Raw genomic sequence first — 14,673 nt, 5'->3', positions numbered from 1 at the left:
CCACAATCAAGTGGGATTTACTCCTGGGCTGCAAGGGTGGTCAATACTCAGAAATCAATCAAAGTTATACACCACATTAACAAAAGAAAGGCTAAGAATCATATGATCCTCTCAATAGATGCAGAAAAAGCATGTGACAAACTACATCATTTCATGATAAAAACCTTCAATAAAGTAGGTTTAGACGGAACATACTTCAAAATAATAAAGACCATATATGAAAAAACCCACAGCTAATATAATCCTCAGTGGGGAAAAACTGAGACCTTTTCTTCTACAGTCAGGAACAAGACAAGGACATCCACTCTCACCACTGCTATTGTAAGTCCTAGCCTCAGCAATCAGATAACACAAAGAAATAAAAGTCATCCAAATTGGAAAGGAAAAAGTCAAACTTTCACTGTTTGCAGACGACATGATACTGTATACAAAAAACCCAAAGACTCCACCAAAAAATTTCTAGAACTGATACATAAATTCAGTAAAGTCGCAGGATACAAAATCAGTGTACAGAAATCTGCTGCATTTCTATACACCAACAATAAAGCAGCAGAAAGAGAAGTCAAGGAATCAATCTCATTTATAATTGCACCAAAACCTACAAGATACCTAAAAATGAACCTAACCAAAGAGGTAAAAGATTTGTATTCTGAAAACTATACAATACTAATGAAAGAAATCCAAGACGACACAAAGAAAGAGAAAAACATTCCATGCTCATAGACTGGAAGAACAAATATTGTTAAAACGTCTATACTCCAGGGCGCTGGGGTGGCTCAGTTGGTTGAGCATCTGACTTTGGATCAGGTCATGATCTCAGGGTCCTTGGATCGAGCCCCATGTCAGGCTCCATACTCTGCGGGGAGTCTGCTTATCTCTCTCCCTGTCCCTCTGCTTCTTACCCTGCTCATGCTCTATCTCTGTCTCTCTCAAATAAATAAAATCTTCCCCAAAAAAGTCTATACTTCCCAAAGCAATCTACACATTTAATGCAATCCCTATCAAAATACCACCAGCATTTTTCACAGAGCTTGAAAAAACAATCCTAAAATTTATATGGAACCACAAAAGACCCTGAATAGCCAAAGCAATCTTGAAAAAGAAAAGCAAAGCTGGAGGCATTACAATTCCAGACTTCAAGTTATACTACAAAGCTGTAGTCATCAAGACAGTATGATACTGACATAAAAACAGACACACAGATCAGTGGAACAGAACAGAAAACGCAGAAATGAACTCACAACTATATGGTCAACTAGTCTTCAACAACACAGGGAAGAATATGCAATAGAAAAAAGACAGTCTCTTCAACAAATGTGTTGGGAAAACTGGACAGCAACATGGAAAAGAATGAAACTGGACAACCTTCTTACACCATACACAAAAATAAGTTCAAAATGGATGAAAGACCTACATGTGGGACAGGAAACCATCAAAATCCTAGAGGAGACAGCAACCTCTTTGACATTGCCTGTAGCAACTTACTAGATAGGTCTTGTAAAGCAAAGGAAACAAAAGCAAAATAAACTACTGGGACCATATCCAGATAAAAAGCTTCTGCACAGCAAAGGAAATCAACAAAACTAAAAGGCAACCTTTGGAATGGGAGAAGATATTTGTAAATGACATATCTGATAAAGGGTTAGTAACCAAAATATATCAAGAACTTACCAAAACCAACACCCCAAAAACAAATAAACCAGTTTAAAAATGGGCAGAAGACATGAATAGACATTTTTCCAGTGAAGATATACAGATGCTAACAGACACATGAAAAGATGCTCATTACTCAACATCAGGGAATTCGAAATCAAAACTACAAGATATATCCTCATACCAGTCAGAATGGCTAAAATTAACAACACAGGAAACAACAGGTGTTAGTGAGGATGTTCCCACTGTTGGTGGGAACGCAAACTGGTGCAGCCACTCTAGAGAACAGTATGGAGTTTCCTCTAAAAGTTAAAAATAGAACTACCCTACAACCCAGAACTACCCTACAACCCTACAATTGCACCACTAGGTATTTACTCACAGGATACAAAAATACAGACTCAAAGGAATACATGCACCCCAATGTTTATAGCAGCATTATCAATAGCCAAATTATGGAAAGAGTCCAAATGTTCCTCGACTGATGAATGGGTAAAGAAAATGTGATACACACACACACACACACACACACACACACACACACACTGGAATATGACTCAGTCATCAAAAAGAATGAAGTCTTGGGGCGCCTGGGTGGCACAGCGGTTAAGCGTTTGCCTTCGGCTCAGGGCGTGATCTCGGCGTTCTGGGATTGAGCCCCACATCAGGCTCCTCCGCTATGAGCCTGCGTCTTCCTCTCCCACTCCCCCTGCTTGTGTTCCCTCTCTCGCTGGCTGTCTCTCTCTCTGTCCAATAAATAAATAAAATCTTAAAAAAAAAAAAAAAAAAAGAATGAAGTCTTACCATTTGCAACAACAGGGATGGAGCAAGAGAGTATTATGCGAAGCAAAATAAGTCAGAGAAAGACAAATACCATATGATTTCACTAATATGTAGAATTTAAGAAACAAAACAGATGAACATAGGGGGGAAAAGAGAGGCAAACCATAAAACAGACTCTTAACTACAGAGAACAAACTGAGCATTGCTGGAGGGGAGGTGGACGGGGGATGGGTTAAATGGGTGATGAGAATTAAGGAGGGCACTTGTGATGAGCACTGAGTGTTGTATATTAAGTTATGCATCACTAAATTCTATACCTGAAACTACAATTACACTGTATATTGTATTACAATCTAAATAAAAACTTGAAAAATAAAGAAAAAAAAAGGTTGTCCACTACATATTAAGTGAATAAATGCAAGCTTCAGAAGAGCATATGCAGTGTAATTTGATTTTTAAAAAAGAAAAAACACATACATAGTTCTTTTAATGCCAGGCACGTAGTAGGAATGCAGTATTTGTGAAAGAGATCAATTCTATAAAAATAGTAGACATGTGAAAGGAAATAGAGCCTTTTAAAAAAAATAGGGGTGTATTATTGGTATACAATAGCACAGACCTTTTAAAAAATTTTTTTAATTTAAATTCAATTTAGTTAACATATAGTGTAGTATTAGTTCCAGGGGTATAATTTAGTGATTTATCAGTTGCATATGATACCCCACGCTCATTACATCAAGTGCCCTCCTTAATGCCCATCACCCAATTACCCCATACCCCCACCCACTGCCCCTCCAGCAACCCTCAGTTTGTTTCCTAGAGTTAAGTCTGTTATGGTTTGCCTCCCTGTTTTTCTGTTTTGTTTTGTTTTCAAGATTTTATTTATTTGACAGAGAGAGAGACACACACACACAGAGATAGCACAAGCAGGAGGAGTGGCAGGCAGAGGAAGAGGGAGAAGGAGACCCACTGCTGAGCAAGGAGCCTGATTTGGGGCTCAATCCCAGGACCCTGGGATCATGACCTGAGCCGAAGGCAGACACTTAACTGACTGAGCCACCCAGGCACCCTTCCTCTCTGTTTTTATCTTATTTTATTTTTCCTTCCCTTCCCCTTAATCTGTTTTGTTTCTTAATTTACATATGAGTGAAATCACGTGGTATTTGTCTTTCTCTGACCTATTTTGCTTAGCACAGTACCTTCTAGGTCCATCCATGTCATTGCAAATGGCAAGATTTATTCTTTTTGATGGCTGAGTAATATTCTATCGTATATATATACCATATCTTCTTTATCCATCCATCTATCAAAGGACACTAGGCCCTTTTCATATTTTGCTATTGTGGACATTGCTAATAGCACAGATCTTTTATTTTTGTTTCTGTGCTATTTTAATTTTTAGTCCGAAGTATTATTCCTATTTTTTTCAAATATAAATTAAAAGTCTTCTTAAAACAAAGTAATTAAAAAAGCTCAATTCTTTATCAGTATTTCCAGAACAAAGAATTCACTATCAGTTCTTTAAGCTCTTTCACCTACATTCAAGGTTGCATTCCACAGCACCAGATGACTTTTGAATTTTTTCTTGTTCTCTAAGTTGCCGGTTCAAAATTCTCAGTTGCCTAAAGGAAATAATAAAGAAACATGATTCCAAGAATCCCTTTAACAGTATACATCTAACAGTATACATCTAACAGCCTATTAAAAAAGACAGCACCTCCCCTCTGGTAACCATCAGTCTGTTCTCAATAATTAATAGTCTTTTTCTTGGCTTGTCTTTCTTTTTTCCCTTTGCTCGTCTGTTTTGTTTCTTAAATTCCACATGAGTGAGATCATATGGTATTTACCTGACTGATTTATTTTGCTCGAGTGGGGGGCTGGGGAAAAAAGGGGATAGGCACTAAAGAGTACACTTATCATGATGAAAAATATTAAAAAATTAAAAAAGAAAAGACAACACAAAAGATGATACCTACAAGGACTGCAGAAGTCCATCTCATCCCCAAAACAGAAGACAAAAACCAGATAAACAAAACAACAAAACCACATTACTGCTATTATTCATAGGGCCTGAGATAATTTTTAAAAGATTGCCTGGGACAGCATAAACGCTCCTCCCACAAGAAAAAAGATGACTTCTCTTATTTTTCCTCTTTCCTTTTTTGTTCTCTCAATGATTTCCTGGTCTTTTTTTTTTCCCTTTTATTTCCTATTTCCTCTTGCTATTTTCTTCTTCTGTCTTCCTTCTCTGTATTTTCATTACTGTACAAATGACCTACTCTTTAAAAGATCTGTCATAACTATGAACTAGAAAACCTACAGGGACTGACTGCCATCAGATGTGCATCTGCATGGTTTGTCACACATTGAAAAAACTGGGAAATGCAAACCTATGCTTCTAATAATTTCTTTATTAGATGGAAAAGTTAATGGCCTTATTTTAAAAAACTGAATGCTAATGAGCAGCAACTTGGCCCCACAATGAACTTCACAATTTGTGGCCACTTCACAAACTAAAACATACAGAAGGAACTAAAAAGTGTTTACTTCTAAGAAGTTAATGCTGAAAAAAAGTTGTCTCTATTTTCTTTCCAGAATTAATTGCCTGAAAATATTCTGTATTATTCATTTTTGTTACTGAATCTAAAATGATAGTGCCCTACCTCATATCATTTACATGTATTAATTCCAGATGGATTAAGGAGGTAAACATAAAATAGACAAAGAAACAAGATCAGCTATAAAAGTTTTAGGTGGAAATCTACATAATCTTGAAGTGGGGAAGGCATTCTTAAGCAAGACTCAAAATTCACCAACCATCAAGGAAAAGAATGAAAGATTTAACAGTATCAAAATTTAAAACTTGTTCTAGAATTAGCAGCCTGGAAGCAAACACCTGCAACATATATGAGACCAAAAATCCGCAACACTTAAAGAGCTCTTGCAAATCAGTAAGAAAGGCGATAAAAATGGGCAATTCACTAAGAAACAGAAATGGCCTATAAGCACACAAAAAATGCTCAGCTTTACTAATATGAAGAAATGCAAAGTTAAAACAGGAGATATTTTATGGCCACAAGACTGACAAAAATAAAAAGGAAATAACATTATTTTGTGGTGAGGCAAATGAATTATCTCAATTGTTGGGAGTCTACTGATATAACCATTTGAACAGCAATTTGAAAGTACTCAACAAAATGCAAAATGTTCATTATCTCTGACAAAATAATTCTAAGTTATCTAGCCTCAGAAATATAACTGAGCCTTGAACAACACGGGTGTGAACTGTGCAGGTTCACTTATACACACATATTTTATAAATACAGTACAGTACTATAAATGTATTTTTCTCTTCCTTATGATTTTCTTAATATTTTCTTTTCTCTAGCTTACTTTTGCAAGAATACGGTACATAATACATATAACATACAAAATATTTGTTAATAAAAACATTCAATGTTATTGATAAGGCTTCCAGTCAACAGTAGGTTATCGGTAGTTAAGTTTTGGGGGAGGCAAGAGGCATACAAAGATTTTTTACTTTGTAGGGTGTAAGGGCCCCTAACTCTGGCATTGCTCAAGAGTCAACTGTAGCTGTACATGTGCAAAAGCATCTACAATCTTAAGATATATACAAAGATGTTCACAATAGCAATATGTACTAGCACGAAGTTAGAAACAACGTACAATCCTATATAAATTATGGTATATCCATAATAAGAAATATTGATTAATACACGAGTAGTTTTTAAAAGAGACATCTACATGTACTGACAAGGAAATATCTTCAAGACTCATTGTGAAGTGAAAAAAAAGCAAGCTACAGAAGAACAACAGTATAATATAATCCCATGTTTGTTTCAAAACAATTCTGCTTTTCTTTTCTTTTTCTTTTTTTTAAAGATTTTATTTATTTATTTGACACAGAGAGAGAGACAGCCAGTGAGAGAAGGAACACAAGCAGGGGGAGTGGGAGAGGAAGAAGCAGGTTCCCAGCAGAGCAGGGAGCCCGATGCAGGGCTCAATCCCAGGACCCTGGGATCATGACTGAGCCAAAGGCAGAAGCTTAACGACTAAGCCACCCAGGCGCCCCCAATTCTGCTTTTCTGAAAAGTTTCCCCTTTATAACAAAGAATGCAGATCCAGGAAAGGCAGCACAGACTGGCAATCCATAACTCTAACTGGAATGCTTCTTTCGGTATTTTCTAGGAAAACAGCACTGAGGTCCTCTTGCACACCAAGTGTGTGACGGAAGCTTTGCTTGACCATCTTCTTGTACGCATGTCCCTAGTCAGATTCTTCTCTTGTCTTCCCCTATATGGCCAGCCTAAACTTTCATCCCTCACTGTAAACCTCTCATTCCTACCCTCCCCCTCTCAGTAGGATACTTTCCTATTTTCACTAAAAATAACATGGCTTGGGGACAAACTGTTACCCTTCTGCCCCAAGTTGTACAAATTTATCCATATATATATGGATAATATATATATATATATTAATCCTCACTACTTTCTTCTAGTTTTAGAGAAAGGGAGCCTCATCAGCTTCCTGATCCCATCTTCTCCTCTACCCTAAAGGACTCTGCTCCTCTTTCACTTCTTTTATCTTCTCCATCTGCAGCTTCTCCTTTTCTTGTTCATGTGCCTAAGCCAAGAAGCATAATAAAAGCACTCCCATACTTAGGAAAATATTCCCTCCAACCCAACTGTACTATTAGCTACTCTCCTTCCCTCTCATTCCCAGCTTTCAGGGCCAGGCTTTTAAAACATGATTGTTCTATTAAAAAGTGATACATGATAAAAAAGAAAAGATAATCTTTTAAAAATGGATAGTTATACATGCTTTTTAACAAATACTACATATTATATTTTCATGCACTTGATTTAAACAAAGGAAAAGAACTGCTGTCATTTAGACAAATATTTCTTTTCTCAGTTTACTCATTGTTTCAAAATATGGCTCTATTGACATTGTCCACAATAGCTGAACTGTGGAACGAGCTGAGATGCCCTTCAACAGACAAACGGATAAAGAAGATGTGGTCCATATATACAATGGAATATTACTCGGCCATCAGAAAGAACGATTGCCCAACATTTGCAGCAACATGGACAGGACTGGAGATTATGCTAAGTGAAGTAAGTCAAGCAGAAAAAGACAATTATCATATGGTTTCACTCATTTATGGAACATAAGGAATAGCAGGGAGATCAGTAGGAGACGGAAGGGAAGAATGAAGGCGGGGTAAACAGAAGGGGGAATGAACCATGAGAGACTATGGACACTGGGAAACAAACTGAGGGTTTCAGAGGGGAAGGGGGTGGGCGATTGGGCTAGCCCGGTGATGGGTATTAAGGAGGGCATGTATTGCATGGAGCACTGGGTGTTATAGGCAAACGATGAATCATGGAATACTACACCAAAAACTAAGGATATACTGTATGGTGACTAACATAATAAAAAAGAGAAAAAATTAAAAAATAAAAATAAATAAAATATGGCTCTATTGAAATGAAACATATACAACAAACTGCACAAATCTAAAGTACATAATTTGATAAGTTTTAACATATGATATGATGAAACCACTGCCACAACTAAGATATATATCACACTTCCAAATTTCCGCATGTTCCATTTTCACAATATCCCCCAAACCACCGCTGATTTATAGATTAGTTTGCATTTTCTGGAATTTCATACTATATATTTATACAGTATACAATTATCCTGACAATGGAACCATACAGTATATACTTTAGCCTGCCTTCCCTCATTCAGCATCATGATTTTGAGATTCATCCATGCTGTTGCATGCACCAATAGTTCCTTCCTTCCCACTGTCTTGAGCAGTATTCCACTTACAGATGCACCACCATTTGTTTATCCATTCACCTGTTAACAGACATTTGGGGTTGTTTCCTATGAACATTCACAAGTAAGTTTTTGTGTGGTCATAGGCTTTTACTTCTCTGAGTACATACCAAGGAGTGAAATGACTGGATCATATGGTTTATGTTTAATTTCTAAGAAACTAGCAAACTATTTTCCGAAGCGGTTGTACCATTTTATATTCCCACCAGTAAATTATGCAAGTGCCAGTTCCTCCACATCCTCACTAACATCTGGTATAGTCTTTTGAATTCTAGTCATTCTGGTGGGTATGTAGTGTTATTTTGTCATGGTTTTAGTCTGTATTTTCCTAATGATTAACAATGATGAGCAGATTTTCCAATGCTTATTTGATATCCATCTATCTTCTTTGATGTAGCGTCTATTAAAATATTTTGCCTGTTTTTTGAGTTGTAATGGTTCCTTATATATTCTATATGCATAAGTCTATCAAATATATGTATTGTAAATATTTTCTGTTATTTACCTCTTCATCTTTAGTAATAGTGTCTTCTGAAGAGCAAATTTTAAATTTTGATAAAGTCCAACTTACAAATTTTTTGTACTTACATTTTTTGTTATATTTAAGAAATCCTTCCCAACCCAGGATCCCTAAGATTTTTTTCTTATGTTTTCTGTAAGCTCTACTTAACTTATTAAGTTTTAACTTAATAAATTTTAACTTGTATATTAAGATTTGTGATTCATTTCAAATTAATTTTTATATATGGTGTGAGGTAAAGGTTGAAGCGGTTGTTCTTTTCCTTTCTTCCTTCTTTCCTTCCTTCCCTTTTTCTTTTTTTGTATATGGATCTCCAATTGTTCCAGCATTATTTATTGAAAAGATTATTCTTTCCCCATTGAATTTCCTTGGCATCTTTGTCTAAAATCAGTTACCTTTATTTTATTATTATCATTTTTTTTTTTTTACTTGAGAAAGAGAGAGAGAGGCCAAGGGAGAGAGAGAAGCAGGCTCTGGGAGCCTGACCCAGGACCCATGAAATCATGACCCAAGCTGAAGGCAGACGTTTAACTGACTGAGCCACCCAGGCACCCCTGAAAAATCAGTTACCTTTATATGTGAATTTATTTCTGGACTTTATTCTGTTTCAATTATATATCTGTCTATCTTGACACCAATGCCACACTGTTTTGATTACTATAACTTTATGTCTTGAAATAGAATAGTACCAATTTTGTTCTCCTTTCCTGAAGTTGTTTTGGTTTAGTTATTTTAGATTCTTTGCATTTCCATTTAAACTTTAGAATCATCTTTCAGAAAAAAAAAAAAAAAAAGATGCTGGGATGCTGGTTTTCACCAGAATTACACAGACTCCATAGATCAATTTGAGCAGAACTAACATCTTAACAATAATAAGTCTTATAATCTATGCATCTGGTTTATCTCTCACTTATACAGGTCTTCTTTAATTTCTCTCAGCAATGTTTCATAGTTTTCAGTACACAGGTCTTACATATTTTTAATCAAATTTATCCCTAAATTGATATTTTTTGATGTTACTATTAATCGCATTGTTTTTAAATTTCACTTCAAATTGTTCATTGCCAATATATAGAAATATAATTGCCTTTTGTATATTGATCTCATATCCTGCAACCTTGCTAAGCTCGTTTATTAATTCTAGTTGCTTTTTTGTAGATTCTGTAGGATTTCCTACAAAGACTCATGTCATTTGTGAATGAGACAGCCTGTACTTTAAAAGGCTTTTATTCCCTTTGCTGCTTTATTGCACTGGTAGAACCTCCAGCACAATACTAAGTAGAAATAATGATCACTTCTTATTGGACATCAGTCAGACAGTTTTTAAGCCTATACAGAGAGAAAAAATTAGCCAAACAGATAATATTACAAATACTATTACAAATATTACAAATACTATTACAAATACTATTTTATAATATTGTAAGTATTTTTTATAAATACTATATTTTAATAATATTACAAATGCTATTTTAAAATATTATGTACTGAATTTAGGACTACATGATTTTATCTAAAGGAAAAGTAACAACTGAAATCAGAACTAATGAACTTCAGGCAAATATTTTTCTACTTAATAAAGTAGTATTCCTAAATAACCTTAAGTAAAGAAATAGGATATAAAAACATTAATTTTGGAATTTTTATTGTCAAGATAATTAACGAATTCTATTCTGTACCTTAATTCCCACAGTTGTCTTAGTTCTATGTATAGATTCAATATTTATCTCTAATCCACTCCTTTATTTGAATTCATCTCTGGGTTGATTAGAATTTGCCATTCAACAATTTTTTTAAATAATTTTTTATTATGTAATAGTCACCATAGAGTATATCCTTAGTTTTTGATGTAGTGTTCCATGATTCATTATTTGTTTTTAAAGGAGTCCAAGGGTGCTGTATTTTCTAAGTTCTTGCACACTTGAGATGATGACTGTTGCTTTTACAGCAGAAGGATTGCTGGGCCACATATGAGATTCTTGGGGCATACTTTCTTTCCCTTAGATCTTTTAATGTTCTATGATTTTTGGGCAATGAATATTCCTGTGAAAAGGCTGAGGCCAGCCTGATATTTTTCTCTTTACACATTATTTGTTTTTATTTTGAATGTCTATAAAAGTTAATTTTATTTTGTCCTTAAGATGTGCTGACTTTATTAGCTTGATGTGGTGACTGTATTAGCTTATGTCTTGGTGTTGATCATTTTAATAGTTTTTCTGGGATCCTGAATGCCCTACTGATCTGCTGACACAGATTTTTAGTAAATTTCCCTTTATTTACATATCTTTAATCTTGTCTTTAATCCATTTGTTCTGTTCTCTTTATCAGGAACACTCACTATGCCAAATTTTGCATTCTTTATTTCTCTTCCATACGTATCTTCTTTAAAATAATTTTCAATTATTCTCTTTGTATTTTGTTTTATTTCTTCAACCTTATCCACCACGCCTCCAGTCATTTAACAAACATTTATCAGAGTGAGTGCTAGGCACAATTCTCAGCACTGGAAATAACAGCAGCAAACAAAAGAGACAAAAATTTAGCCTTCTCAGCCTTCTCAAATGTACACAGACAGAAAAGAAAACAGACGTTACCAGAAGCTAAGGGGAAGGAAGAGACGGAATTACTGTTTAATGGGTACAGGGTTTATGCTGGGGATGAAAAAGTTTTGGGGACTAGACAGTGGTTATGGGAACACAGCATTGTAAAAGTATCTAATGCCCCTCAAAAGTATACTTATAAAATGGTTAAAAGGATAAATATAATATCATATATATTTTATCACAAAATAAATCAATAAAAATTTTTTTAAAAGGGTTTGGTAAGAGGAATAAGCTAAAGTTGGTAGGAGACACTGAACTATGAATTTAGTAGCAAATGTAACAGAAAGATTTCAGGGGAAAAAAGCAAAACCCCCAAAACAACAAAATCAGCATTCATATTGCTTAGGTTCTAATGAAATATAATAAGTATTCTAATGGAATATAAAATACCTGACTTCATGTTTGTTTTCATTTTTTTTTTTTAAAGATTTTATTTATTTATTTGACAGACAGGCAGCGAGAGAGGGAACACAGCAGGGGGAGTGGGAGAGGTAGAAGCAGGCTCCCAGCACAGGAGCCTGATGCGGGGCTCGATCCCAGAACGCCAGGATCAAGCCCTGAGCCGAAGGCAGACGCTTAACGACTGTGCCACCCAGGCGCCCCTGTCTTCATTTTTGTAAGAAGTTTTGCTTTTATTTTCCTGAGCTCATTTAATTCACTTTTCTTCTCCTTTCCTGTCTTTTCTCCTTTAAGCATTCTCTCTTTTCCTGCCTCTAAGAAGGAACCTATTATCTTTAATTTCCTTGAAATATGGAATACTGTTTCAAATTTTCTTGGGTTTTCTTCGAGCAATTCATCTCGTGATATTTATTCTTGACCCTTTATCTCTTTTGTCAGTTTGTTTATTCTGAATGCTATGCAAAGATCTCTCCTATACATTCCTTCTTCCCATGGTTTTTTTTTTTTTTTTTTTTTTTTAAGATTTATTTATTTGACAGAGACAGAGACAGCCAGCGAGAGAGGGAACACAAGCAGGGGGAGTGGGAGAGGAAGAAGCAGGCTCCCAGCGTAGCAGGGAGCCCAACGCGGGGCTGGATCCCAGGACCCTGGGATCAGGCCCTGAGCCAAAGGAAGACACTTAACGACTGAGCCACCCAGGCACCCCTCTTCCCATGGTTTTTGTGACATCTCTTTCTCCTGGTTTTGCTGCCACTTCCTTACTGCTCCTTCTTGGGTTTCTTTCACAGCTTCCTGCTCCCGTGTTCTTTCCTTAAAAAGCTGTTATTTCCCAGCACTTCACCCTTGGCTGGGTTTCACACACTATACCTTCCTGGTGAATTTACCACTCACAAGCTGATAATAAATCACTTGTTTTTAGTCACCATTGTCTCTAGTGCCTACAACAGTGCCAAATCTATAGTAAAAGCTCAATAAAAATGTGTTTAGTGAATAACTTCCGAGTCTGGATATCTATCCTGGGTCTTGTTCTGTGCTCCACTTACACCATATAGATCTCCAGATGGTCTCAATGACAAATTTGGCATGTCTAAATCTTAACTCACTGGCTCTCCTACATCTTCTATCTCAAAAGTAACATGAAATAAACAAATAAACAATATATTCTTCCTTTAGTAGCTTCCATCTGGGAGAATTATGTTACCATCTGTCAAATGATCAAGCCAAACAACTGAATGCCACCCCTTGCTCCTCCCTCTCACTCCTATTTCATTTTTTTTGTTCTGTGAGTACATAATGGTCTCATATTTGAGTCTATAGTCAGGAAGTGGTCATGAATTCTACCTTGCCCTATAAATATTATGGAACTCTCTAGCGCAATGGTTCTTAACTGGAAGAAGTCCCCTCCCAACCCTCATGCAGGAAATTTGGGCATGTGCCAGGGCTTTTGGTGGTCACAACAAATGGGGCACTACAGACATTTCATGGGTAGGGACCAGGAAGGCTAAATGTTAAGCCTTTTATCAGAAGTCCCAAATAAAAACTGTGCAGCCCAAAATGCCAAAAATGTCCAAATGCCATAGAAACATTGCATCTGGCTATTTTTTTTAAGCCACAAGATGGCAATAAACTCCACGAAAGTCCTGAAAGATCGCTTTTCTGGCTAAACAGAAACACGTAGTTTCTAAATGCCCAAACAGGAAAAAAACTTTTCTGATTGAAAATGCTGAGAAACACTTCTGAATGACCCTATGTATTCCAACTTTGATTTGTAATGGAATTATAGATGATTCTTTCTAAATTCAGTTACCAAAGAGGCACAAAAATTCCTACCCCTCTGCTGGAAACCTCATTCTACTAAAAAGACAAATTGACAAATTCTTTGTTTTTCAAACATTTCATTTTTAGAAGGTCAAGTAAACAGTGGGAATAGCATGCTATATAATCTTTGTCCTCTAAGGACATAGAGCCAAAAAGATCTGGTGCCAAGTCTGAAGAATAAGGTTAAACATCAAACTAATACCTTTTTAAAAAATTAAAAACAAGCTGTGGACCAATAAAGTAGTAAGTCCCATTTTCTTAAGTGGCTTATAAATTAGCTCCCAAAACAATTCTAAAATGTTCTAAAGAAGGGACGTAAACAAGAACCACTGATATTCCCCACCGGCACATGTTAAAATAGATAATATTCTAAGACTAAGTTCTTATTTAAAGAAACCAATTAGTTGACAGTCATAGCTTCAAAAACATGCTTTTTTCTTTTTTTTTTTTTTTTAAGATTTTATTTATTTATCTGACAGAGAGAGAGACAGCCAGTGAGAGAGGGAACACAAGCAGGGGGAGTGGGGGAGGAAGAAGCAGACTCCCAGTGGAGGAGCCTGATGCGGGGCTCGATCCCAGAACGCTGGGATCACGCCCTGAGCCGAAGGCAGACGCTTAACGACTGAGCCACCCAGGCGCCCCAAAAAACATGCTTTTTTCAAAGAGCTTACAGTATACAGTTTGCTAGTCCACAAAATACACTTAAATACTGAAGTCCTGAAGTATAAATAAGTTAGATTCTATTTCCTAGCAGAAGCAATGCAGAATGTAGAAATTAAGATAATTTGTTCTCTAAAATCAAACTACCCAGTTTGAATCTTTTTATATATGTGACTTTGGACAAGTTACATAACCTCTCTGTACCTTGGCTTCCTCCTCTGTAAATGAGAAAAACATAATGCCTACCTCATGGAGCCATTCTGAGAATTTAAAGAGATGACACATATAAAGGACATAGGCTGGCACATTAGAAACATTCAATAAATGTTAGTAGTAGTATTAGCTGTTACCATTACTATTATA

At 36.0% G+C, this 14,673-nt stretch overlaps 1 protein-coding gene across 1 annotated transcript in view; it reads right to left on the bottom strand.

Annotated features, from left to right (window-relative positions):
- Positions 1 to 14,673, bottom strand: part of CCDC14 (coiled-coil domain containing 14) — a 48,406-nt gene that overhangs the window by 19,649 nt on the left and 14,084 nt on the right. Inside the window, exon 10 of the mRNA XM_026495072.4 lies at positions 3,976 to 4,058. Within this exon, the coding sequence (XP_026350857.2) occupies positions 3,976 to 4,058 (83 nt within the window). The remainder of the gene's footprint in view (positions 1 to 3,975; positions 4,059 to 14,673) is intronic.

The sequence above is a fragment of the Ursus arctos genome, unplaced genomic scaffold (genome assembly GCF_023065955.2).
Source record: "Ursus arctos isolate Adak ecotype North America unplaced genomic scaffold, UrsArc2.0 scaffold_4, whole genome shotgun sequence".
Classification (NCBI taxonomy): domain Eukaryota; kingdom Metazoa; phylum Chordata; class Mammalia; order Carnivora; family Ursidae; genus Ursus; species Ursus arctos.
Note: the sequence above shows the minus strand (reverse complement) of the source record. Positions and strands in the feature narration are given on the sequence as shown.